Source organism: Bos indicus, chromosome 5 (assembly GCF_029378745.1).
Source record: "Bos indicus isolate NIAB-ARS_2022 breed Sahiwal x Tharparkar chromosome 5, NIAB-ARS_B.indTharparkar_mat_pri_1.0, whole genome shotgun sequence".
Classification (NCBI taxonomy): Eukaryota; Metazoa; Chordata; class Mammalia; order Artiodactyla; family Bovidae; genus Bos; species Bos indicus.
This window is the reverse complement of record NC_091764.1, coordinates 30,624,453-30,650,353: the sequence shown is the minus strand read 5'-3', so window position 1 is coordinate 30,650,353 and position 25,901 is coordinate 30,624,453. Positions and strand designations below refer to the sequence as shown.

General features: G+C 47.1%; 2 protein-coding genes and 1 long non-coding RNA gene across 4 annotated transcripts in view; 2 read left to right on the top strand and 1 right to left on the bottom strand.

The window, feature by feature from the left end:
* Positions 1-12,898, top strand: part of LOC109559140 (tubulin alpha-1C chain) — a 43,579-nt gene extending 30,681 nt beyond the window's left edge. The window contains exons 1-4 of one of the 2 annotated variants that reach the window (XM_019960660.2): positions 5,342-5,497; positions 9,219-9,441; positions 9,584-9,732; positions 11,817-12,898. In XM_019960660.2, coding sequence (XP_019816219.2) covers positions 5,495-5,497; positions 9,219-9,441; positions 9,584-9,732; positions 11,817-12,791 — 1,350 coding nt within the window. In that variant the 5' untranslated portion in view covers positions 5,342-5,494 and the 3' untranslated portion in view covers positions 12,792-12,898. Of the gene's footprint in view, positions 1-5,341; positions 5,498-9,218; positions 9,442-9,583; positions 9,733-11,816 lie in introns of those variants that run through there. The other variant, XM_070789172.1, reaches the window with a different exon arrangement.
* On the bottom strand, positions 10,833-18,293 carry LOC139183096 (uncharacterized). The gene is made up of 2 exons (XR_011566570.1): positions 18,122-18,293; positions 10,833-11,558 (listed from the first exon to the last, which is right to left on the bottom strand). It is a non-coding gene; the product is annotated as an uncharacterized lncRNA (long non-coding RNA).
* Positions 17,633-25,213, top strand: LOC109559139 (tubulin alpha-1C chain). Its single transcript, XM_019960659.2, has 4 exons — positions 17,633-17,777; positions 21,533-21,755; positions 21,898-22,046; positions 24,128-25,213. Exons 1-4 carry the CDS (start codon positions 17,775-17,777, stop codon positions 25,100-25,102), a joined length of 1,350 nt encoding a protein of 449 aa, XP_019816218.1. The 5' UTR covers positions 17,633-17,774; the 3' UTR covers positions 25,103-25,213.
* The last annotated feature ends 688 nt before the right edge of the window (positions 25,214-25,901 follow it).

Sequence of the window (25,901 nt, the reverse complement as noted above, 5' to 3'; positions counted from 1 at the left end):
TCCTCTGTCATCCCCTTTTCCTCCTGCCTTCAGTATTTCCCAGCATCAGGGTCTTTTCCAATGAATCAGTTCTTCACATCAGGTGGCCAAAGTATCGGAACTTCAGCTTCAGCATCAGTCCTTCCAATGAATATTCAGGACTGATTTCCTTCAGGATTGACTGATTTGATCTCCTTTCAGTCCAAGAGTCTCTCAAGAGTCTTCTCCAACACCACAGTTCAGAGGCATCAATTCTTTGGCGCTCAGCTTTCTCTATGGTCCAACTCTCACATCCACACACGACTCCTGGAAAAACCATAGCTTTGGCTAGATGAACCCTTGTTGGCAAAGTAATGTCTCTGCTTTTTAATATGCTATCTAGGTTGGTCATAGCTTTTCTTCCAAGGAGCAAGCGTCTTTTAATTTCATGGCTGCAGTCACCATCTGCAGTGATTTTGGAGCCCAAGAAAATTAAGTCTGACACTGTTTCCATTGTTTCCCCATCGATTTACCATGAAGTGGTAGGACTGGATGCCATGATCCTTGTTTTTTATTTATTTATTTTTATTTTTTTTTATTTTTGTGTAGTAAAGTTTTATTAAAGTATAAAGGAGATAGAGAAAGCTTCTGACATAGGCATCAGAAGGGGGCAGAAAGAGTACCCCCGATCCTTGTTTTTTAAATGTTGAGTTTTCAGCCAGCTTTTTCACTCTCCTCATATATGTGTTACTATACAATCCCTGGTGGCTCAGATGGCAAAGTGTCTGCCTACAATGTGGGAGACCTGGGTTCAATCCCTGGGTCGGGAAGATCCTCTGGGAAAGGAAATGGCAACCCACTCCGGTACTCTTGCCTGGAAAATCCCATGGACGGAGGATCCTGGAAGGCTACAGTCCATGGGGTTGCAAAGAGTCAGACATGACTGAATGACTTCACTTTCACTTTCTACCATGTTTATATTTCTCTTTCACTTACTTCACTCTCTATGGCACTCTCTCTAGAACCCCAGGACTTTGTAGTAGCTTATATGAAGCCACAAGATCTGGCTTCCATTGCCTCTCCAACCCTCACCTCCTACTGTTCATCTCTTCCAGTCAAGCTGGCCTCCTGCTCTCCTTCCAGGAACACTAAACTCTCACCCTTGCCTGGGGGGCCTTGGCTCCAGCTTCTCAGTATTCTGGTACTGCTCTTCTCACAGGGTCCTGACTAGCCCCTCAGGATCATCAACTCTGTTCACATCTCACTTAACATTAAGGCTAACCTTGACCATCTTGCTTACATTGCAGCCTCCTCTCACACTCTCCCCTCCCAGCACCCTCATCCCACTTTACTTTGCTCTTTTCTTCTATAGTTTACTTATGTTCATTGTTTATCTTTCTTCCCTATCCTGCTCTAGAACATTCACTCCATGACACAGAGACCTGTTTTGTTCACATACTTATTTCCAAGCACCTAGAAACTCTGCTAAATATATATTTGTGGAATGAATTTAAAAATGGGAAAGCACTACCTATTAAGACTAAAATATCTAACAACAGACTAAAGTGCTAGTTATTCCAAATTTCAGAATATCTCGCCACGCAATAGGTTCTCAATAAGCATTTGATGAATGAAGGGAATTATGTACTGTAATTTGAAAAGGAATCTCTGCACACATTTCCACAGCATCCATTTTGTGTGTATGAGTTGGAGTGTATCTTGAGTTCTGCCTATTCAGTATCTGAAACTCATTTTGCCGTTTTCTACTTCAGGAAAAAGCTCTTTAACATATTCTTCTACTATTCAGTAGAATATTTCTTTTTTAAATTGAAGTACAGTTGATTTACAATGTTGTGTTAGTTTCAGGTGTAAAGTGCTTGAGTTACATATATATATGTATTTCAGATTGTTTTCCCTTGCAGGCTATTGCAACATATTGAGTATAATTCCCTGTACTGTACAGTAGGTCCTTGTTGATTATCCATTTTGTACATAAAGTGTTAGTCACTCAGTCGTGTCCGACTCTTTGCCACCCCATGGACTGTAGCCCACCAGGCTCCTCTGTCCATGGAATTCTCCAGGCAAGAATACTAGAGTGGGTAGCCATTCCCTTCTCCAGGGGATCTTCCCAACCCAGGGATCAAATCCAGGTCTCCTGTATTGCAGGCAGATTCTGTACCATAGTGTGTACTTATTAATCCCAAACTTCTAATTTGTCCTTCCTCTCCCTTCCCCTTATGTAACCTTAAATTTGTTTTCTATGTCTGTGTCTGAGTATTTCCATAAATTCTATGACTCAAAGGTGGCTGAGGAATTTAAGAATTAGGATAACATGATGAAAGGGTTGCAGGAAGGGGAACCCCTTCCAGCAGTCTAACACTGAGAAATGAATCATCCAAGGAGACACACGTACTTATTATTGAAAGGTAGAGTCTGGCTGCTCGCTGCCCCAAAGTCAATAAACAGGCCCGGTTGGTGGCAAGGAAAGTCTGCTTTATTTCAGATGCTGGCAACTGGGGGGTGAGGGGGGTGGGCAGACATCTGTCCAAAGGCTGATTCCCACCCCCTGACAAGCAGGAGGAGAAGCTTTTATACAGAATAGGGTTTGGCTACATACAGAAACAGCATAGTCAGCTCTGACAGTCATCTTCAGATTGGTCATTGGTAGTCTGACTAGCATCATCTTGATTGTTTTAGGTACAGTTAATCTTCAGTTCCAGAGTCTGTTTGTTCCCATTTGTTTGAGAACAGTTCTTGGAATTGTGGCAGCTCATGTCCTGGGTACAGTCTGGTCATTATGTAGTTAACTTTTCCACCTAGGGTTTCAGTATCTGTAAGACAGCTCACAGGATATGGCTCAGAATATTATCTGTAGTCCTTGAGAAGGAACTAAAGGTCCTTGACTATGCTTAGTGACTACATTATTTCATCTCCTTTGACTGTTTTCCTTTGTTTCTGCATTTCTCACTTCTCTGATGAAATGTATTCTTAATGCTAAAGTTTTCCACAGACAACAGGCAGGCAGAGAACATGGCTGGGGGGAAGGATCATAGTGTCATGCTCAGTTTCATGCTGATAGAGCAAAAAGAGATTTTATTGAGAAGGGGTGCCTGGGCAGAGAGCAGGAGGGTAAGGAAACCCAGGAGGTCTGCTCTGACACATGGCTCACAGCCCAGATTTTATAGTAATGGGATTAGTTTTTGACTCAGGGTCCTTCCTGGTGGTGTGCACATCACTCAGTCAGGATGGATTCCAGCAAGGAGGATCCTGGGAGGTTGGTAGGACACTAGGCATGTCGTTTTGAACTTTTGAACTTTCCTGAATTCTCCAGGTTGGTGGTGGCTTAGTTTCCTGTTCCTTACCAGGACCTCCTGTGGTAAAGTAACTCACATGAATGGTTACTATGGTTCCTGGCAAGGAGGGGGATTCCAGTCAGTATTTCCCTTAACACCTCCCCATTCAGACACTGCATACTCAAGATGCTTCTTGGTAATCAAGGCAGAGGTCTCTTTCTTCTGTAATTACTCCCTGCTGAGATTCTTTGCCAACTGAGCTGGGGCTTTCCTGGTGGCTCAGTTGGTTAAGAATCAGCCTGCAATGTGGGAGACCCAAGGTCTATCTCTGGGGGGGTGCGGGGGGAAATCCCCTGGAGAAGTAAATGGCAACCCATTCCAGTAATTTTGCCTGGAAAATCCCATGGATGAAGGAGCCTAGGGGCTACAGTCCATTGGGTCGCAAATGGACTTTATTTCTACTTTATTAGTAGAAAACAGAAAAAAGTCTCCAGGCCTTTCTTGAGTGCCAAAGAGCAAGCGCAAGCAGTTACTAATAGGGCAACAGAGTTACAGGACACCTAGTTCTTCCTGAAGCCATAAAGATAACAATCTGATGCATTATCTTTGAGTTATTCTACAAAAACTAAAGACAGGCACCCAGGAGGCGGTAAATACAAGTCCACCACAAGCACAGACTCCAGACTGGTTGGAACCAGAAGGTTGAGATTCTGGAAACACCACCCTGTTACCTCACCACTAACAAATGAGGTCCAGGAGCTGGTCAAGCAATCTGTGACCCATTTCGCAGTCTTGCCTGAAAGTGATTGGAGGGTTCAGGTCTTTTGTGCACCCGACATCTATTCTTGCTTTTAGCCTTTGCAATAAATCTTTTTCTGCACCAAACTCCCAGGTTCTGGATTGTTTGGCTTCAGTGTGCCAGGGACACAGGAACTTGGGTTCCGTAACAAAGAGTGGTATACTTAGAGTAAGGCAGTGCAAGGCAGTTGAGGGCCTAACTCGCTCCAGCTGTGTGACCTGCAACTAGTTTAATTACTCTAAACCCTAGTTTCTTTATCTGTAAAAACGGGGGTAAGGCACAGCATTTGTCTAATGTATGACATGTGATTAACATTGTCTGAAAAACAAACAACTCTGCATAGTAAGCATCTGAAAAGTGAAAGCTATTATATGCACGTGTGCTCAGTCATGTCAGACTCTTTGAGACGCCAAGGACCGAAGCCCACCAGGTTCCTCTGTCCATGGGATTCTCCAGGCAAGAATACTGGAGTGGGTTGCCGTTTCCTACTCCAGCAGATCATCCCCACACAGGGATCAAACCTGCTTATCTTGCCTCTCCTGCATTCGCAGGCAGATTCTTTACCACTAGGGCCACCTGGGAAGCTGGGGTCAGTATAATTAATTCCAGGCGGGGGAAAAACTGCTTTTGCACCAATTGGAAAGAGTTTGCTGTTGGGAACGAAAACGTTCATTTAAAAGGAGGTAGGAAAACAAGGGGGAAAAAGCAACAAAAAAGATGAGATTCAAGATTTCAAGTAGGTTTATGGTGATTAGGACCTGGAATGGGGAACCATAGGTCTTCCTCTTGGAAGTCCCTCAGCTGCGAGAGCTGGGGCGCCGGGGTTACCCGCGGTGGAAGCACCGGATCGTGTGGGAGGTCCTGATTGGGGGCTGTGCGGCTGGAACTGGCTGAAGGCCACCTAGGCCGCCCTCCAGTCCGGGTAGGGGGTCTGGAGCCCGGGGACCGGGCGGGCAGCGAGAGGAGCCGCGCCCCCAGGGCCCCGAGGCCGCGCCTCCCTTTACCTGGCGCCCCTCCTCGCTTACGTGTCGCCCACTGCCGTCCCCACCCTTCGCCTCCCTTCGCCTTCCAGTCGCCCAGTGCATCCTCTTCCTCACCCCACCGGCCCATTCTGCGGCCCCTGGATTTCTCCTCCCTTTCCTGGTGGTTCTGGCTGGGTCCGTAGTTTGGTTTGAACTTTTGAACCCACCAATGAGCGCCGTGCGCCCCTCCTCTCTCCGCCCGGAGGGTAAAACCTGGCGTAGGGCTGGGAGGCGGGGCCGCGGAGGCGGGGGCGGGTGCCCGCCCTCCTGACACGTGGCCCGGGTAGGGGTTTATAGGATCCCTCCCGGCCCCGGGCCTCTCACTACTTCTCCCCCGGACTCCTTAGTAGTCTGTCAGTGGGAGATCTTCGCGGCCGTCCCCTCCCCTGTTCCAGCCCCGCAGAACCGTACAAGTCTCCGTTATGGTGAGTGGGGGTCCCCGGGCGGTGGTGTGGGGGCAGAGTGCGGAGTCCCAAGGGGCGTTGGGATCCCAGTGCGAGTGCAGCCACGTCCACGCCTCCGGGCAAACTGGTTTCTGGTGGCCGGGTTGGGAGAGTCGAGTTCACCTGGCTGACTCCTCGTCGGGCTCGAAGACGCGGCCTGGGTACTGCCTTGAGTGGAAGTGGAAAAGCCACCTGATCCTAGAGAGGGGCCATTCATTGATTCGTTCGGGGCCGCTACTGCCCCAGAAAGGTCGGAGAACCTTCGCACTGGCTCCCAAGGACTTATGAAAGCTACAAATCCCTCCCATTTCCTGAAATGATCTCCCCTTCCCACAGCAAAGGACCCCTGGAGCATCCCGTGTGCTCCAGCATAGTAGGTGCAGACGTTTCCTGGCGACCCCTGTCGTGTGCCCTGTGAAATGGTGCTGAGTCCACCTGTGGCCAGTCTCTGGGAAAAGTTTCCAATTGCAGCTTCGTCACCTGTGGCCGGGATGGCGGGGGTTGGGTGGGCGAGGGGAGCTCTTGAAATTGCACCAATCCACTTGAAGGATGAAGGCAGGCTCCTCCTTTGAAGGAAATTACTGTCCCGTGTTTAACCCTGCATTTCTCGTGTTAATGTAGTGGGGTGTTTAATAGCTGAAACTTTCTGATTACAGGTTTTAAAAAGTCCATAAAAGAGATATTTATTTATAAAGTCACAGAGTAATCTAGTAATGACATAATATTCTTGCTTTTAAAGAAACATGAAATTACACACAACTTGAGTATTTTCTATTTAGTTGCCACAGGTTTTGGAAACAAGTATCTTAGGAAACATCCGTTGGAGGTCTATCTAAAGCAGGCCATGAGTATCAAATGTATCAAAATACCTTTTTTTAAAAAGGAATGTAGTGAATAAATAGTTACCTTTTTTACAGACTACCACAATTATCAAAGGATGTCTGACTGTAACACTTGCTTGAGTGCTTTTTACTAAGCCAGACCAAAGGACACTGGTAAATGTGTAATTGAGAAAATAGTGGGAGTGTTTAAAGGGCAAGAAATCAGCAATAGCCCCAAACCTATGAAGACATACACTGGTTAGACTCTTATTTCACAAGGGACAGGTGCTGATTATCCTGTTAAGGCTAGACTAAGTGACACCATCACCGGTATCTCACTTCATTTTCCAAGTGGCCAGGGGAGAGTGGAGGGCAAGCAGTGGCCACAGCCTAAGCCATACTGTTGCACAATATGAAAAGTTTTTTAACTCAAAAACTTCATTAGAAGTGCTTCATTACGATGGCAGGGTCTTCTCAGATACTTATCTCCTTGGACCTGGGACTGTCATGGGCAAATATCTGGTTCTTTAGTGGTTTCTAGGGCTGTGGAATGTCCAGAGTCCAGTTAAAGGTAAACACAATGCAGTGGTTAAAAGTCATGGGTTCATCACAACAAACACCCTTTTCTCCCACAGCCTTAGAGCTGGGCAAGTAGATGCAGGTTAATAGTAAGCATGCTGATGTCAGCAGAGGATAATTGCTTTATGGGGAGTATGGTGAGAAGGAGGGAACCATAAGTCAAAGGTTATGAGTAATTGGAGGTTTTGTCTTGGGGTTATGAGACTAGGCCCTTTGACATCTTAGGTGATGTTGAATTTTCTTTAGATTCCTGTTGTTGTTCAGTTGCTAAGTCACGTCCGAGTCTTTGTGACCCTACTGACTGCAGAATGCCAGGCTTTCTGGTCCTTCACTGTCCCCTGGAGTTTGTTCAAACTCATGTCCATTGAGTTGGTGATGCAATCTAAACATCTCACCCTCTGCCACCCACTTCTTCTTTTGCCTTCAATCCTTCCCAGCATCAGGGTCTTTTCAAATGAGTCAGCTCTTTGCCTCAAGTTGCCAAAGTATTGGAGCTTCAGCATCAGTCCTTCCAATGAATAGTCAGGGTTAATTTCCTTTAGAATGGACTGGTTTGATCTCCTTGCAGTCCAAGGGACTCTCAAGAGTCTTCTCCAGCACCACAATTCAAAAGTGTCAATTCTTTGGTGCTCAGCCTTCTTTACACTCCAACTCTCACATCCATACATGACTATTGGAAAAATCACAGCTTTGACTATGTGGACCTTTGTTGGCAAAATGATGTCTGCTGTTTAATATGCTGTCTAGGTTTGTCATAGCTTTCCTTCTAAGAAGCAAGTGTCTTATTTCATCGTTGCAGTCACTGTCTGCAGTGATTTTGGAACCCAAGAAAATAAAATTGGTCACTGTTTCCACATTTTCCCCGTCTATTTGCCATGAACTGATGGGACCAGATGTCAGCTTTTTCACTCCTCTTTCACCCTCATCAAGAGGTTCTTTTCTTTAGTTCCCATTCTCTTTATGGTATCATCTGAGGTTACTGATAGTTCTCCTGGGGGGCTTGATCCAGCTTATGATTCATCCAGCCTAGCATTTCACATGATGTACTCTGCATAGAAGTTAAATAAGCAGGGAGGTAATATACAGCCTTGATATACTCCTGTCTCAGTTTTGAACCAGTCCATTGTTTCTAACTGTTGCTTCTTGACCTGCATACAGGTTTCTCAAGAGACAGGTAAGGTGGTCTGGTATTCCAGTCTCCTTAAGAATTTCCCACAGTTTGTTGTGATCCACACAGTCAAAGGCTTTAAATTCCTATTAGCAGCTTTCAGAACCCTGAAACTCTCTTTATTTGGAGAAAATGTAATAGGAGATATTTGATGTGGATACTTGAGAGACTCTGTCTCAAGCAGCTAATTTGATTTATGATGGAAATACAGTAGATATCCTCTTTGTTTTCCTCTTAAGTCTGTGGGTTTACATTCTATGTTCACTGCCTTATTTTGCCAAGCAAGAATGAGTTTGGTAACTTACAAATGACCCTGTTCAGCAAGTAAAGGAAAATAAACGCTTGCCTAACATCATTAAATTTATGCAATTATAGACTCTTCTTCCACAGCGCCAGAGACAGATGTACATTTTACTAGAAAACAGCTGATTTCTTAAACTATTAGTGAAGTCTTGGTGACACTTCAAGCTTTTGTTACCCTATCTCCATCTGCCGACCCTCCCCCACTCTCCCCTCAAGGTGTGTGGACAGTGAAGGAAAATATTTTTCCCTAAGATTAAATACTTCCACAGGGATAAAAGGATGCCTATGACCACAGTTTTTAAAGTCCAGGTAACTGCTGCTTATCTGCTGTTTTCTCCATGAGTCATACAGCTGTAGTTTGCTGGTTTAAGCTGGTTTTAAGGGAGAGGCAGAAGCTGTTTAAAGAACAGAATAAAGAGGGATGGGAATGAGCTGTACTTACAGTCACACAGGGAATGAATCAGAGCTGGAAGGAGGAATTTTGCATGCCTCTAAGGAGTCAGCAGGCATATTTCCCAGGAGTTGGGGAAAATCTATTGCTAGAGTAGCTTGTGTCCTTCTGAAGGTAGACACCTGACCATGAATATCTAATGTGGCTGTAAAGGGAAAGTCTGGTCCCTGGCCTTGTCTAGTTGTTCATTAACATGTCTGTGGTTTTCCAAAGACTTTTCTCTGAATTGGCCTGTTGTTTGTGAAATAGTGCCTGGGCAGGCATGGCCTCCAGAAAGGTGCTGATTTGTCTGGAAGGTTAATAGTCATTTCCGTGTGATTCATTCCTGAATGTCCCATCTGACGGGTCACATTCTGACACTTCCCTTCTTCCTTCCCACAGCGTGAGTGCATCTCCATCCACGTTGGCCAGGCTGGTGTCCAGATCGGCAATGCCTGCTGGGAACTCTACTGCCTGGAACACGGCATTCAGCCCGATGGCCAGATGCCAAGTGACAAGACTATTGGGGGAGGAGACGACTCCTTCAACACCTTCTTCAGTGAGACGGGTGCTGGCAAGCATGTGCCCAGGGCAGTGTTTGTAGACCTGGAACCCACAGTCATTGGTGAGTTGACCTCAGTAACCCCAGTGAGATCCCAGGGATCGGGGACAGGACGTGTGTCCTGGGAATTCCACTGATGCCCTGCGATGGAGCAGACTTGTGTGGGTTGTTAATGATGGGTGGCTGCTTCATTTTCCTTTTCCAGATGAGGTGCGCACTGGCACCTACCGCCAGCTCTTCCACCCTGAGCAACTTATCTCAGGCAAAGAAGATGCCGCCAATAACTATGCCCGAGGTCACTACACCATTGGCAAGGAGATCATTGACCTCGTCTTGGACCGAGTTCGGAAACTGGTAAACGAAGAACTTTTTTTAAAATAGGATGAGCGTTTTCTCTTAGAGTTTTGAGAGACCAGACTATGGGAATCATTCTTTGCGCACCAGAATGAGCTTTATACTGCCCAGTGTAACTTGACTTCTAAACCAAACGGTGCTGTGCTATGGGACAACTTTTTGAGGCTGAAGTAGGTGCTGCTTGGCCTCCTCCTATGTCTTCTAAGGCAGATTTGGGCAATTGCTCACTCAGTGAGGCCAGTTTACCTGAAGTCAAGTGAGTACCAGGAAGCCTTAACCGTTTTACTGACACTTAAGCCCATTAAACACCCTTGTTCATCTTAATCAGGCAGCTTCCTGCCTCCAAGCTGAGGCATCCCTTTTTAGGTCATCTTAGTCTCAGGGGTAGGTGGCTGGCTTTGAATGTAACTAATTGATCAAACTCATAAAAATTAGACAACTGCCCTATGTTGCTACAGAAAGTTACAGCAAAAGAAGCTGATGTAATACCGACTAGAACTAGCTGGCGTTGGAAACTTCCAGCAACACTGAAAGTGGAGTCAAGGGAGCTCCCTTGTTACAGAAGCAAGTATAAGTCACTGGAACTTTGAAAGTATTAAGATATAACCACAAAAAGTGGTACCCTTGTTTTTCTACTAGAGCTCAGGGCAGTGTAGACTAGCCTTGCCTTGAGGCAGAAAAATCTAAGGTAACTGTATTCACATCGGTAAGGTTGAAAAGGGTGCTGTTCAGATCATTTTAATTAAGAGTCTGGCAATCAGATGACTCTGTTCCTTAGGCATATGGGCAACTTGTAACTAATTAACTAAAATCAAGAATGAAGGCCTAGGTGGAATAGCTTGTCAGGAAAATCCTATAACACTAAGCCCGGCAACAACAGGTCTATTTTCAAAATAATGGCCTTACATTGTTCTTGGCTTCATACTTTGAGATGTTTATCATAGTCTTCCCAGCAAAATTGGGCTAATGGTTGGCTCCTCTGTTTGCAAGTGAAGCTTCAGCTACAAGCACTGACTTGGAAATCGGGACCTGCCCTAGGGACAAATAAACGAGTGAAGTCATTGAGGGTCCATAGTGAAGTTCATTAACCACCAGAACAATTGCATTTGTCCCTGGTGTTTATTACTGTGTCCACAAGAGTCTTAATGGGTGGAAACTGGTAAACTAGAGTCTGCCCCTTACATTGATCTCATTCAGAGGGTGGATAGAAGTGACTAAGGGCTCAGTAGAGAATGTCCACAAATCTTGGAGCACCTTAAAGTGAAGACTGTCCAGAGAATACTCTGTCAGGTTAAGATTATCCTTTCACAGAGGAGCAGTTTGTTAGCCAGAAGAGCTCAATTAAGTGGTGGAAAGCCCCCGTGACACAAGGACATGGATTTGTGACCGTGAATCCCCTTTCCCGGAATGAAGAGACTTGCTGCTAACCTGTGCTGACTGTGCCAGGCACTATTCCAGTACTCATTTAATTCCCAGCAACCTGAAGCAGGTTACTGTTCTCCTCATTTAATAAATGAGAACACTGAGACTGAGAAATGAATTTGGTCAGAGGCACATGGCAAGGAACTGGTAGAGCCAGAGCCAGCCTTATTCTAACACCAGGGCACTGGCTCTTCACTCTGCTCTTGGATTCAGAAAGCAGCTGCCAGAATTTTTGTAAGACATCATTGTATGGGGCCGGTGTGGCCTCAGGCCTGCTGTTGGTAGCTCTCCAACTGATAAGAGGTTGCCTTTGGTCTGTGGTCATGGCACGGGCAGCAGAGGTGAGCCTCCCGGTCACCAAAACTTGTGCCCGGCATCCATTCCAGACTTCGTGATTCCTCTGCCTGCAGAAATGAAAAGAACTCATTAAAAATAGCCTTTTCACAGATCCCCTCCCTCCAGCCCCCAAGAGTTGATTGTGAAAGTTTCTCTGAATCACTTAGCACTTAAAAGCTCTTTAGGTCTGCTTTCTTAGCAAATATTGTTCAGAAATTTTCTGATTGTGTTTATATTTTGAAGATCTTGATCAGTGCGATTATGGATTCAAAGAAATCACTGCAGCTGTCACCAAGGCTAAAATTAAAACTTTTTTCTTTTTTCAGGCTGACCAGTGCACGGGTCTTCAGGGCTTCTTGGTTTTCCACAGCTTTGGTGGGGGAACTGGTTCTGGGTTCACCTCCCTGCTGATGGAACGCCTCTCTGTCGATTATGGCAAGAAGTCCAAGCTGGAGTTCTCCATTTACCCAGCCCCCCAGGTTTCCACAGCTGTCGTTGAGCCCTACAACTCCATCCTCACCACCCACACCACCCTGGAGCACTCTGATTGTGCCTTCATGGTAGACAATGAGGCCATCTATGACATCTGCCGTAGAAACCTCGACATTGAGCGCCCAACCTACACAAATCTTAACCGCCTCATGAGCCAGATAGTGTCCTCCATCACTGCTTCCCTGAGGTTTGATGGCGCCCTGAATGTGGATCTGACAGAGTTCCAGACCAACCTGGTGCCCTATCCCCGCATCCACTTCCCTCTGGCCACATACGCCCCTGTCATCTCTGCTGAGAAAGCCTACCATGAACAGCTTTCTGTAGCAGAGATCACCAATGCTTGCTTTGAGCCAGCCAACCAGATGGTGAAATGTGACCCTCGCCATGGGAAATACATGGCCTGCTGCCTGTTGTACCGTGGTGATGTGGTTCCCAAAGATGTCAATGCTGCCATTGCCACCATCAAGACCAAGCGTACCATCCAGTTTGTGGACTGGTGCCCCACTGGCTTCAAGGTTGGCATTAACTACCAGCCTCCCACTGTGGTACCTGGTGGCGACCTGGCCAAAGTACAGCGAGCTGTGTGCATGCTGAGCAACACCACAGCTGTTGCTGAGGCCTGGGCTCGCCTGGACCACAAGTTTGACCTGATGTATGCCAAGCGTGCCTTTGTTCACTGGTACGTGGGTGAGGGCATGGAGGAAGGAGAGTTTTCTGAGGCCCGTGAGGACATGGCTGCCCTTGAGAAGGATTATGAGGAGGTTGGAGCCGACAGTGCAGAGGGAGATGATGAGGGTGACGAGTATTAGCATGTCTGCTGCAGTTTCATCTTGGGACTGTATTATTTGTGTTCCGTGGAGCTGCACACTGTGGCCCTGTCTTATCAATAAAGGTGATATTTCCACTTCCAAGGTCACGCTGTATCATAGTAAATATTTACTTACTGAAGGCCAGTTTGGGATGGAGGAGGTTGGCCATTTCGAGGCAACAGGCTCATTGGGCCAGTGCTTTTGAAATTTTAAATGTATGTGAATCTCCTGTAGATTTTAAAAAGCAGACCTTAATCTGTAAGTCTGAAGTGGAGTTTCAACAAACATAGTGCATTTTTTTCTTTTTTTTTTGCCTTTGTTTTTTAAAGCTCTCTGGTGTTTTGATTTTATTTTTAGTTAGAGGATAACTGCTTTCATTATTGTGTTGGTTTCTGCCATACATCACCATGAATCAGCCGTAGGTATACATGTGTCCCCTCCTTCTTGACTCTCCCACCCCATGCTACCCTCTAGGTTGTCACAGAGCACTGGGTCTCAGCTGCCTGCATCACACAGCAAATTCCCACTGGCTGTTTTACATATGGTAATGTCTATGTTTCAGTGCTACTCTCTCAACTCACCCACCCAAAGCTCCTGGGTATTCTTGGTCTGCTGTGATCACATGTGGAGGAGTGAGGGGTTAGGTAACATAGCTAATAAATGGTGGAGCCATAACTCAAGTTGCCAGGATGACTGCCAGAACCACTGCAGTCTTTAGTTCATAAAGTGTTGGAATCACATGGGAAGGGCTTGGAACTGTGCTGATTGTTCATCCTTGGCCAAAATCTACAATGGCAAACTAGGACGGTGCTTTCAGAAGTCACTGCTTGGAGAAAGTAGAGCAGGCTAAGACACGAAAGTACAGTTGTCTCGGGTGTTAGGATATTGGTCCCTGACCCAGTGTATGTCATGGGGAATATGTGAAGTAGGGGAATAATAAGGAAAATTGAAGGAGTATGTACATAACAAAGGTTGAAGACCAGAGCTCCCTAATTTGGATGCTTTTCTGAGCAGCTGCTGGAAGCTGTGTGGTTCTTGAGCAGGGCAGGAGGCAACTATGAGAAGCTGAGGGTGGGGGAAGAATGTGCGGGTGGCCCGAGAGCTTGGTGCTCAGGGACCAGTGCTGTGGCCTCTGAGGCTGAACTGAGCAATGAAAGAGGACAGCGATCATCAGAGGGCCAGGTCATGCGGAAGGGAGGAGCCATTTTTGATGCTTAGGTCCTGGCCTGAATGGGAAGGCCAAGCAAGTGGCAGGAGGTGAGGGTGAGTGCAGGTCTGTTCACCTTTGCTCCAGGACTGAGCTTATTCAATGGCGCTCAGCTACCATCTTTCTTTTCCCACTGGTGTTTTCACCTCTTACTCATTGCTAACCTCTGCCCCCTTACTCTTTAAGGACAGCATTTGAAACATGCACGTTCTGGGAGTTCCCTGGTGGCCTAGTGGAATTGGTGCTTATCAGTGCTGAGGGCCCGGGTCCAATCCCTGATTGGGGAACTAAGATTCCACAAAGCACATGGCACAGCAACCCCCTCCCTCAAATGCACATTCTGTCTTGGGGCACAGCTTCCAGCCTGAGCTCTCTCAGCTTTGTGCTCGGAAGGGTTATCATGAGAGCAACCTTTGTCTCATGCTTCAGGATGATGCCCAACCTGCCCCATCCTTGAGTACAGCCAGCCAGCCACTGCTACTCAAAGTGATGGACTAGATCCCTTCTGCAGCCTCAGCCTGGGCGTCCTGGGCTGAAACAATGAACCTCGGAGAGGCTGGCCACTCCAGCTGCACTCAGACCTTCCCAACCTGGGGTATCTGCCAATTGCTACAGTGCGAGCTCTGGAGGGAACAGGACATCCAGGTGTGAGAAGGAAGAGACAGATCATCAGCTTCAGCTGAGCACAGCACCCCACGACACCTGAAAGGTCCATTCTTGGAGCCTGCGTGTCCCAAGCTGGAGACTCTGAGAATGGGGTTCAGGGCTTGCCTGTTCTCCTCCTCCCTCAGCCTTCAGGAGAGCCTGGCAGCACCTGCAGAGCCTGAAGCCCTGGGGCCAGTGCACATCCCCACCCCCCGCAGCCCCTGGCCAGGAGCAAGCCCCTCCAATTACCTCCATAAGCCTTACAGTGAATAATCTGCCAAGATGTGGAAGTGGCTGGAAACCTTTAAGCAGCCGCAATGGCGTGGAGGTGAAAGAAGAGTTTAGCTGAGAAAAAAGATTCCAGTAGAACAGAGCCTGGGGAATTGGAAAGGGCAAAGTGCAGGAGCTTGCAGAGGGATCTGTCCTTGTAGTGATGATCCCCCCACCCCTGTGCTGGCGAGAGAGTGAATAGAAGTTAGCCTGCAGCAAGAACAAATATACCCCAAGGTCTGTCACTGCTTTGTGGCTGACAACCATCCCATCTGCCCTTGAGCACAAATGGAAAGCCTGCACTCAGAACTGCCCCCAGGGCTGAAGCCACGGGGGTTTGATGGGGATAAATGGAGAAAGTGTAAGGGGGTGCAGCCCCAAAATTGGCTATCCCTGATAGCTCAGTGGGTAAAGAATCTGCCTGCAATTCAGGAGACCGGAGTTCTATCCCTGGGTCGGGAAGATCCCCTGGAGAAGGAAATGACAACCTACTCCAGTATTTTTGCCTGGAAAATCCCATGAACGAAGGAGCCTAGCAGGCTACAGTCCATCAGGTCGCTAAGGGTTGGACACAACTGAAGCAACTTGGCACAAGTGGGCGTAGGCATGCACAGGAGGCCTAACAGGGCCCAAAAAGGCAGGCAAATTTTGAGTTGAATTTTGAATGTGGTAGATGCAGAATGTGTCACTTTCTTCTGATTGGTTAGTGGTGAGGTAATAGGGCAGTGCTCCAGGAATCTTGTGCTCAACCTGAAGTTACCATCCTCCACCTGGTTAGGGGCCCTGGTTCTGCAGAACTCAGAGACATTGTTATGCATATTGCTTGAGTAGGAACCAGGCTCCAAGGCTGTACAACCAGTTGACTTCTATTTCTGCATCCCCTCCCTTTCCTGATAATCAACTGTTTGAATCCGCCCTTTGGAGTTCAGGGAAGGTCAAGGAGGCTGAATGAAGCCTATATCCTACAAACAAGAAAAGCAAATGAAATAAAGGACGCTTCTGAGGAATAAATCGTTGTATGGAAGGTCAGAGTGAAACTGAGCTGGACCTTGCAGGTCCTGCCCAATTTCAAAAGGCCCTCCATATCCCCTGTATCTTATTTGTAGAAAACAGAAAAAAGTCTCCCAGGCCTTTCTTGAGTGAAAAAGAGCAAGCCCAAGCAGTTACTGATTAGGACAACAGAGTTCACAGGACACCTAGTTCTTCCTGAAGCCATAAAGATAACAACCTGATGCATTATCTTTGAGTTGTTCCACAAAAACTAAGACCCCACCGCCAAGGAGGATGTAACTACAAGTCCACCACAAGCACACAGACTCCAGACTGGTTGGAACCAGAAGGTTGAGATTCTGGAAACACCACCCTGTTACCTCACCACCAACCAATGAGAAGGTCCAGGAGCTGGTCAAGCAATCTATGACCCTTTTCCATAACAGTTGTCTAAAAGTGATTGGAGGGTTAGGTCTTTTGCGCACCTGACATCTATTCTTGCTTTTAGCCTTTGCAATAAATCTTTCTCTGCTCCAAACTCCTAGGTTCTGGATTGTTTGGCTTCAGTGTGCCAGGGACACAGGAATTTGGGTTCCGTAACAAAGAGTGGTATACTTAGAGTAAGGCAGTGCAAGGCAGTTGAGGGCCTAACTCGCTCCAGCTGTGTGACCTGCAACTAGTTTAATTACTCTAAACCCTAGTTTATCTGTAAAAACGGAGATAAGACACTGCATATGTCGAATGGATGACATGTGATTAACACTGTCTGAAAAACAACTCTGCATAGCATCTGAAAAGTGAAAGCTATTATATGCACGTGTGCTCAGTCATGTCAGACTTAAGAGACCCCCAAGGACTGAAGCCCACCAGGATCCTCTGTCCATAGGATTCTCCAGGCAAGAATACTGGAGTGGGTTGCCATTTCCTACTCCAGGGGATCATCCCCACACAGGGATCAAACCTGCTTATCTTGCCTCTCCTGCACTGGCAGGCAGATTCTTTATCACTAGGGCCACCTGGGAAGCTGGGGTTAGTATAATTAATTCCAGGCGGGGGAAAAATTGCTTTTGCACCAGTCGGAAGGAGTTTGCTGTTAGAAACTAAAAGGTTCATTTAAAAGCAGGTAGGAAAACAAGGAAAGAAAAGCAATTAAAAAAGGTGAGATTCAAGATTTCAAGTAGGTTTGTGTGATTAGGACCCGGAATGGGGAACCATAGGTCTTCCCTCTTGGAAGTCCCTCAACTCCGAGAGCTGCGGGCGCCGGGGTTACCCGCGGTGGAAGCACCGGATCGTGTGGGAGGTCCTGATTGGGGGCTGTGCGGCTGGAACTGGCTGAAGGCCACCTAGGCCGCCCTCCAGTGCAGGGTAGGGGGTCTGGAGCCCGGGGACCGGGCGGGCAGCGAGAGGGGCCGCGCCTCCCTTTACCTGGCGCCCCTCCTCGCTTACGTGTCGCCCACTGCCGTCCCCACCCTTCGCCTCCCTTCGCCTTCCAGTCGCCCAGTGCATCCTCTTCCTCACCCCACCGGCCCATTCTGCGGCCCCTGGATTCCTCCTCCCTTTCCTGGGTCTTCTGGCTGGGTCCGTAGTTTGGTTTGAACTTTTGAACCCACCAATGAGCGCCATGCGCCCCTCCTCTCTCCGCCCGGAGGGTAAAACCCGGCGTAGGGCTGGGAGGCGGGGCCGCGGAGGCCGGGGCGGGGGCGGGTGCCCGCCCTCCTGACACGTGGCCCGGGTAGGGGTTTATAGGATCCCTCCCGGCCCCGGGCCTCTCACTACTTCTCCCCCGGACTCCTTAGTAGTCTGTCAGTGGGAGATCGTCGCGGCCGTCCCCTCCCCTGTTCCAGCCCCGCAGAACCGTACAAGTCTCCGTTATGGTGAGTGGGGGTCCCCGGGCGGTGGTGTGGGGGCAGAGTGCGGAGTCCCAAGGGGCGTTGGGATCCCAGTGCGAGTGCAGCCACGTCCACGCCTCCGGGCAAACTGGTTTCTGGTGGCCGGGTTGGGAGAGTCGAGTTCACCTGGCTGACTCCTCGTCGGGCTCGAAGACGCGGCCTGGGTACTGCCTTGAGTGGAAGTGGAAAAGCCACCTGATCCTAGAGAGGGGCCATTCATTGATTCGTTCGGGGCCGCTACTGCCCCAGAAAGGTCGGAGAACCTTCGCACTGGCTCCCAAGGACTTGTGAAAGCTACAAATGCCTCCCATTTCCTGAAGTGATCTCACCTTCCCACAGCCTTCGGCAAAGGACCCCTGGAGCATCCCGTGTGCTCCAGCATAGTAGGTGCAGACGTTTCCTGGCGACCCCTGTCGTGTGCCCTGTGATTTGGTGCTGAGTCCACCTGTGGCCAGACTCTGGGAAAAGTTTCCAATTGCAGCTTCGTCACCTGTGGCCGGGATGGCGGGGGTTGGGTGGGCGGGGACAGCTCTTGAAATTGCACCAATCCACTTGAAGGATGAAGGCAGGCTCCTCCTTTGAAGGAAATTACTGTCCCGTGTTTAACCCTGCATTTCTCGTGTTTCTAGTGTTAATGTAGTGGGGTGTTTAATAGCTGAAACTTTCTGATTACAGGTTTTAAAAAGTCCATAAAAGAGATATTTATTTATAAAGTCACAGAGTAAACTAGTTCTGACAAAGTAGTCTTGCTTTTAAAGAAACATGAAATTACACACAACTTGAGTATTTTCTGTTTAGCTGTCAGAGGTTTTGGAAACAAGTATCTTAGGAAACATCCGTTGGAGGTCTACCTAAAGCAGGCCATGAGTATCAAATGTATCAAAATACCCTTTTTAAAAAGGAATATAGTGAATAAATAGTTAACCTTTTTTACGGACTACTTCAGTTATCAAAGGATGTCTGACTTTAACAATTGCTTGAGTGCTTTTTTACTAAACCAGACCAAAGGACACTGGTAAATGTGTAATTGAGAAAATAGTGGGAGTGTTTAAAGGGCAGGAAATCAGCAATAGCCCCAAACCTATGAAGACATACACTGGTTAGACTCTTATTTCACAAGGGACAGGTGCTGATTATCCTGTTAAGGCTAGACTAAGTGACACCATCACCGGTATCTCACTTCATTTTCCAAGTGGCCAGGGGAGAGTGGAGGGCAAGCAGTGGCCACAGCCTAAGCCATACTGTTGCACAATATGAAAAGTTTTTGAACTCAAAAGGCTTCATTAGAAGTGCTTCATTACGATCGTAGGGTCTTCTCAGATACTTTATCTCCTTGGGACCTGGGACTGTCATGGGCAAATATCTGGTTCTTTCGTGGTTTCTAGGGCTGTGGAATGTCCAAAGCCCAGTTTAAGGTAAACACGATGCAGTGGTAAAAAGTCATAGGTCCACCAGAAATAAATCCCCTTTCTCCCACAGCCTTAGAGCTGGGCAAGTAGATGCAGGTAATAGTGAGCTTGCTGATGAGGTCAGCAGAAAATAATTGCTTTATGGGGAATATGGTGAGAAGGAGGGAACCATAAGTCAAAGGTTATGAGCAATTGGAGGTTTTGTCTTGGGGTTATGAGACTAGGCCATTTGACATCTTAGGTGATGTTGAATTTTCTTTAGATTCCTATTGTTGTTCATTTGCTAAGTCACGTCCGAGTCTTTGTGACCCTACGGACTGCAGAATGCCAGGCTTTCTGGTCCTTCACTGTCCCCTGGAGTTTGTTCAAACTCATGTCCATTGAGTTGGTGATGCTATCTAAACATCTCACCCTCTGCCTCCCCCTTCTCCTTTTGCCTTCAATCGTTCCCAACATCAGGGTCTTTTCAAATGAGTCAGCTCTTTGCCTCAAGTGGTCAAAGTATTGGAGCTTCAGCATCAGTCCTTCCAATGAATAGTCAGGGTTGATTTCCTTTAGGATTGACTGGTTTGATCTCCTTGCAGTCCAGGGGACTCTCAAGAGTCTTCTCCAGCACCACAGTTCAGAAGCATCGATTCTTCGGTGCTCAGCCTTCTTTACACTCCAACTCTCACATCCATACATGACTATTGGAAAAATACAGCTTTGACTATATGGACCTTTGTTGGCAAAATGATGTCTGTTTTTAATATGCTGACAAGGTTTGTCATAGCTTTCCTCCTAAGAAGCAAGCATCTTTTAATTTCATGGCTGCAGTCACCGTCTGCAGTGATTTTGGAGCCCAAGAAAATAAAATCTGTCACTGTTCCCACATTTTCCCCATATATTTGCCATGAACTGATGGGACCAGATGCCAGCTTTTTCACTCCTTTTTCACCCTCTTCCAGAGGTTCTTTTCTTTCGTTCTCATTCACTTTCTGCCTTTAGAGTGGTATCATATGAGGTTCCTGATAGTTCTGGGACGCTTGATTCCAGCTTGTGATTCATCCAGCCTAGCATTTCACATGATGTACTCTGCATAGAAGTTAAATAAGCAGGGAGGTAATACACAGCCTTGACGTACTCCTGTCTCAGTTTTGAACCAGTCCATTGTTTCATGTCTGTTTCTAACTGTTGCTTCTTGACCTGCATACAGGTTTCTCAAGAGACAGGTAAGGTGGTCTGGTATTCCAATCTCCTTAAGAATTTCCCACAGTTTGTTGTGATCCACACAGTCAAAGGCTTTAAATTCCTATTAGCAGCTTTCAGAACCCTGAAACTCTCTTATTTGGAGAAAATGTAATAGGAGATATTTGATGTGGATACTTGAGAGACTCTGTCTCAAGCAGCTAATTTTATTTATGATGGAAATACAATAAAAATCCTGTTTTCCTCTTAAGTCTGTGGGTTTAGATTCTATGTTCACTGCCTTATTTTACCAAGCAAGAATGAGTTTGGTAACTTACAAATGACCCTGTTCAGCAAGTAAAGGAAAACAAACGCTTGCCTAACATTAAATTTATGCAATTATAGACTCTTCTTCCACAGCGCCAGAGACAGATGTACATTTTACTAGAAAACAGCTGATTCCTTAAACTATTAGTGAAGTCTTGGTGACACTTCTAGCTTTTGTTACCCTATCTCCATCTGCCGACCCTCCCCCACTCTCCCCTCAAGGTGTGTGGACAGTGAAGGAAAATATTTTTCCCTAAGATTAAATACTTCCACAGGGATAAAAGGATGCCTATGACCACAGTTTTTAAAGTCCAGGTAACTGCTGCTTATCTGCTGTTTTCTCCATGAGTCATACAGCTGTAGTTTGCTGGTTTAAGCTGGTTTTAAGGGAGAGGCAGAAGCTGTTTAAAGAACAGAATAAAGAGGGATGGGAATGAGCTGTACTTACAGTCACACAGGGAATGAATCAGAGCTGGAAGGAGGAATTTTGCATGCCTCTAAGGAGTCAGCAGGCATATTTCCCAGGAGTTGGGGAAAATCTATTGCTAGAGTAGCTTGTGTCCTTCTGAAGGTAGACACCTGACCATGAATATCTAATGTGGCTGTAAAGGGAAAGTCTGGTCCCTGGCCTTGTCTAGTTGTTCATTAACATGTCTGTGGTTTTCCAAAACCTTTTCTCTGAATTGGCCTGTTGTTTGTGAAATAGTGCCTGGGCAGGCATGGCCTCCAGAAAGGTGCTGATTTGTCTGGAAGGTTAATAGTCATTTCCGTGTGACTCATTCCTGAATGTCCCATCTGACGGGTCACATTCTGACACTTCCTTCTTCCTTCCCACAGCGTGAGTGCATCTCCATCCACGTTGGCCAGGCTGGTGTCCAGATCGGCAATGCCTGCTGGGAGCTCTACTGCCTGGAACACGGCATTCAGCCCGATGGCCAGATGCCAAGTGACAAGACTATTGGGGGAGGAGACGACTCCTTCAACACCTTCTTCAGTGAGACAGGGGCTGGCAAGCATGTGCCCAGGGCAGTGTTTGTAGACCTGGAACCCACAGTCATTGGTGAGTTGACCTCAGTAACCCCAGTGAGATCCCAGGGATCGGGGACAGGAGGTGTGTCCTGGGAATTCCACTGATGCCCTGCGATGGAGCAGACTTGTGTGGGTTGTTAATGATGGGTGGCTGCTTCATTTTCCTTTTCCAGATGAGGTGCGCACTGGCACCTACCGCCAGCTCTTCCACCCTGAGCAACTTATCTCAGGCAAAGAAGATGCCGCCAATAACTATGCCCGAGGTCACTACACCATTGGCAAGGAGATCATTGACCTCGTCTTGGACCGAGTTCGGAAACTGGTAAACGAAGAACTTTTTTTAAAATAGGATGAGCGTTTTCTCTTAGAGTTTTGAGAGACCAGACTATGGGAATCATTCTTTGCGCACCAGAATGAACTTTATACTGCCCAGTGTAACTTGACTTCTAAACCAAACGGTGCTGTGCTATGGGACAACTTTTTGAGGCTGAAGTAGGTGCTGCTTGGCCTCCTCCTATGTCTTCTAAGGCAGATTTGGGCAATTGCTCACTCAGTGAGGCCAGTTTACCTGAAGTCAAGTGAGTACCAGGAAGCCTTAACCGTTTTACTGACACTTAAGCCCATTAAACATCCTTGTTCATCTTAATCAGGCAGCTTCCTGCCTCCAAGCTGAGGCATCCCTTTTTAGGTCATCTTAGTCTCAGGGGTAGGTGGCTAGCTCTGAATGTAACTAATTGGTCAAACTCATAAAAAGTGGACAGCTGCCCTATGTTGGAAAGTTACAGCAAAAGAAGCTGATGTAATACCGACTAGAACTAGCTGGCGTTGGTAACTTCCAGCAACACTGAAGGTGGAGTCAAGGGAGCTCCCTTGTTACAGAAGCAAGTATAAGTCACTGGAACTTTGAAAGTATTAAGATATAACCACAAAAAGTGGTACCCTTGTGTTTCTACTAGAGCTCAGGGCAGTGTAGACTAGCCTTGCCTTGAGGCAGAAAAATCTAAGGTAACTGTATTCACATCGGTAAGGTTGAAAAGGGTGCTGTTCAGATCATTTTAATTAAGAGTCTGGCAATCAGATGACTCTGTTCCTTAGGCATATGGGCAACTTGTAACTAATTAACTAAAATCAAGAATGAAGGCCTAGGTGGAATAGCTTGTCAGGAAAATCCTATAACACTAAGCCCGGCAACAACAGGTCTATTTTCAAAATAATGGCCTTACATTGTTCTTGGCTTCATACTTTGAGATGTTTATCATAGTCTTCCCAGCAAAATTGGGCTAATGGTTGGCTCCTCTGTTTGCAAGTGAAGCTTCAGCTACAAGCACTGACTTGGAAATCGGGACCTGCCCTAGGGACAAATAAACGAGTGAAAGTCATTGAGGTTCCATAGTGAAGTTCATTAACCACCAGAACAATTGCATTTGTCCCTGGTGTTTATTACTGTGTCCACAAGAGTCTTAATGGGTGGAAACTGGTAAACTAGAGTCTGCCCCTTAACACTGATCTCATTCAGAGGGTGGATAGAAGTGACTAAGGGCTCAGTAGAGAATGTCCACAAATCTTGGAGCACCTTAAAGTGAAGACTGTCCAGAGAATACTCTGTCAGGTTAAGATCATCCTTTCACAGAGGAGCAGTTTGTTAGCCAGAAGAGCTCAATTAAGTGGTGGAAAGCCCCCGTGACACAAGGACATGGATTTGTGACCGTGAATCCCCTTTCCCGGAATGAAGAGACTTGCTGCTAACCTGTGCTGACTGTGCCAGGCACTATTCCAGTACTCATTTAATTCCCAGCAACCTGAAGCAGGTTACTGTTCTCCTCATTTAATAAATGAGAACACTGAGACTGAGAAATGAATTTGGTCAGAGGCACATGGCAAGGAACTGGTAGAGCCAGAGCCAGCCTTATTCTAACACCAGGGCACTGGCTCTTCACTCTGCTCTTGGATTCAGAAAGCAGCTGCCAGAATTTTTGTAAGACATCATTGTATGGGGCCGGTGTGGCCTCAGGCCTGCTGTTGGTAGCTCTCCAACTGATAAGAGGTTGCCTTTGGTCTGTGGTCATGGCACGGGCAGCAGAGGTGAGCCTCCCGGTCACCAAAACTTGTGCCCAGCATCCATTCCAGACTTCGTGATTCCTCTGCCTGCAGAAATGAAAAGAATTCATTAAAAATAGCCTTTTCACAGATCCCCTCCCTCCAGCCCCCAAGAGTTGATTGTGAAAGTTTCTCTGAATCACTTAGCACTTAAAAGCTCTTTAGGTCTGCTTTCTTAGCAAATATTGTTCAGAAATTTTCTGATTGTGTTTATATTTTGAAGATCTTGATCAGTGCGATTATGGATTCAAAGAAATCACTGCAGCTGTCACCAAGACTAAAATTAAAACTTTTTTCTTTTTTCAGGCTGACCAGTGCACGGGTCTTCAGGGCTTCTTGGTTTTCCACAGCTTTGGTGGGGGAACTGGTTCTGGGTTCACCTCCCTGCTGATGGAACGCCTCTCTGTCGATTATGGCAAGAAGTCCAAGCTGGAGTTCTCCATTTACCCAGCCCCCCAGGTTTCCACAGCTGTCGTTGAGCCCTACAACTCCATCCTCACCACCCACACCACCCTGGAGCACTCTGATTGTGCCTTCATGGTAGACAATGAGGCCATCTATGACATCTGTCGTAGAAACCTCGACATTGAACGCCCAACCTACATGAATCTTAACCGCCTCATGAGCCAGATAGTGTCCTCCATCACTGCTTCCCTGAGGTTTGATGGCGCCCTGAATGTGGATCTGACAGAGTTCCAGACCAACCTGGTGCCCTATCCCCGCATCCACTTCCCTCTGGCCACATACGCCCCTGTCATCTCTGCTGAGAAAGCCTACCATGAACAGCTTTCTGTAGCAGAGATCACCAATGCTTGCTTTGAGCCAGCCAACCAGATGGTGAAATGTGACCCTCGCCATGGGAAATACATGGCCTGCTGCCTGTTGTACCGTGGTGACGTGGTTCCCAAAGATGTCAATGCTGCCATTGCCACCATCAAGACCAAGCGTACCATCCAGTTTGTGGACTGGTGCCCCACTGGCTTCAAGGTTGGCATTAACTACCAGCCTCCCACTGTGGTACCTGGTGGCGACCTGGCCAAAGTAGAGCGAGCTGTGTGCATGCTGAGCAACACCACAGCCATCGCTGAGGCCTGGGCGCGCCTGGACCACAAGTTTGACCTGATGTATGCCAAGCGTGCCTTTGTTCACTGGTACGTGGGTGAGGGCATGGAGGAAGGAGAGTTTTCTGAGGCCCGTGAGGACATGGCTGCCCTTGAGAAGGATTATGAGGAGGTTGGAGCCGACAGTGCAGAGGGAGATGATGAGGGTGACGAGTATTAGCATGTCTGTTGCAGTTTCATCTTAGGACTGTCTTATTTATTTGTGTTCAGTGGAGCTGCCCACTGGGCCCTATATTGTCAATAAAAGTTATATTTGCACATCAGAGCTGAATCTAGGTCTGAAGTGGAGTTTTAGTAAACATACAGCCTTTTGTTTTTAATTTCTGGGGGGTTTTTTTTTGCCTTTTTTTTTAAAAAAAAAACCTCCGATTTTCTTTAGTTTTTATTTTTAATTGGAGGAAAATTGCTTTGCAGTATTGTGTTGGTTTCTGCCATACATCACCATGAATCAGCCGTAGGTATACATGTGTCCCCTCCCTCTTGACCCTCCCACCCCATGCTACCCTCTAGGTTGTCACAGAGCACTGGGTCTCAGCTGCCTGCATCACACAGCAAATTCCCACTGGCTGTTTTACATATGGTAATGTCTATGTTTCAGTGCTACTCTCTCAACTCATCCCACCCAAAGCTCCTGGGTATTCTTGGTCTGCTGTGACCACATGTGGAGGAGCGAGGGGTTAGGTAACATAGCTAATAAATGGTGGAGCCATAACTCAAGTTGCCAGGATGACTGCCAGAACCACTGCAGTCTTTAGTTCATAAAATGTTGGAATCACATGGGAAGGGCTTGGAACTGTGCTGATTGTTCATCCTTGGCCAAAATCTACAATGGCAAACTAGGACGGTGCTTTCAGAAGTCACTGCTTGGAGAAAGTAGAGCAGGCTGAGACACGAAAGTACAGTTGTCTCGGGTGTTAGGATATTGGTCCCTGACCCAGTGTATGTCATGGGGAATATGT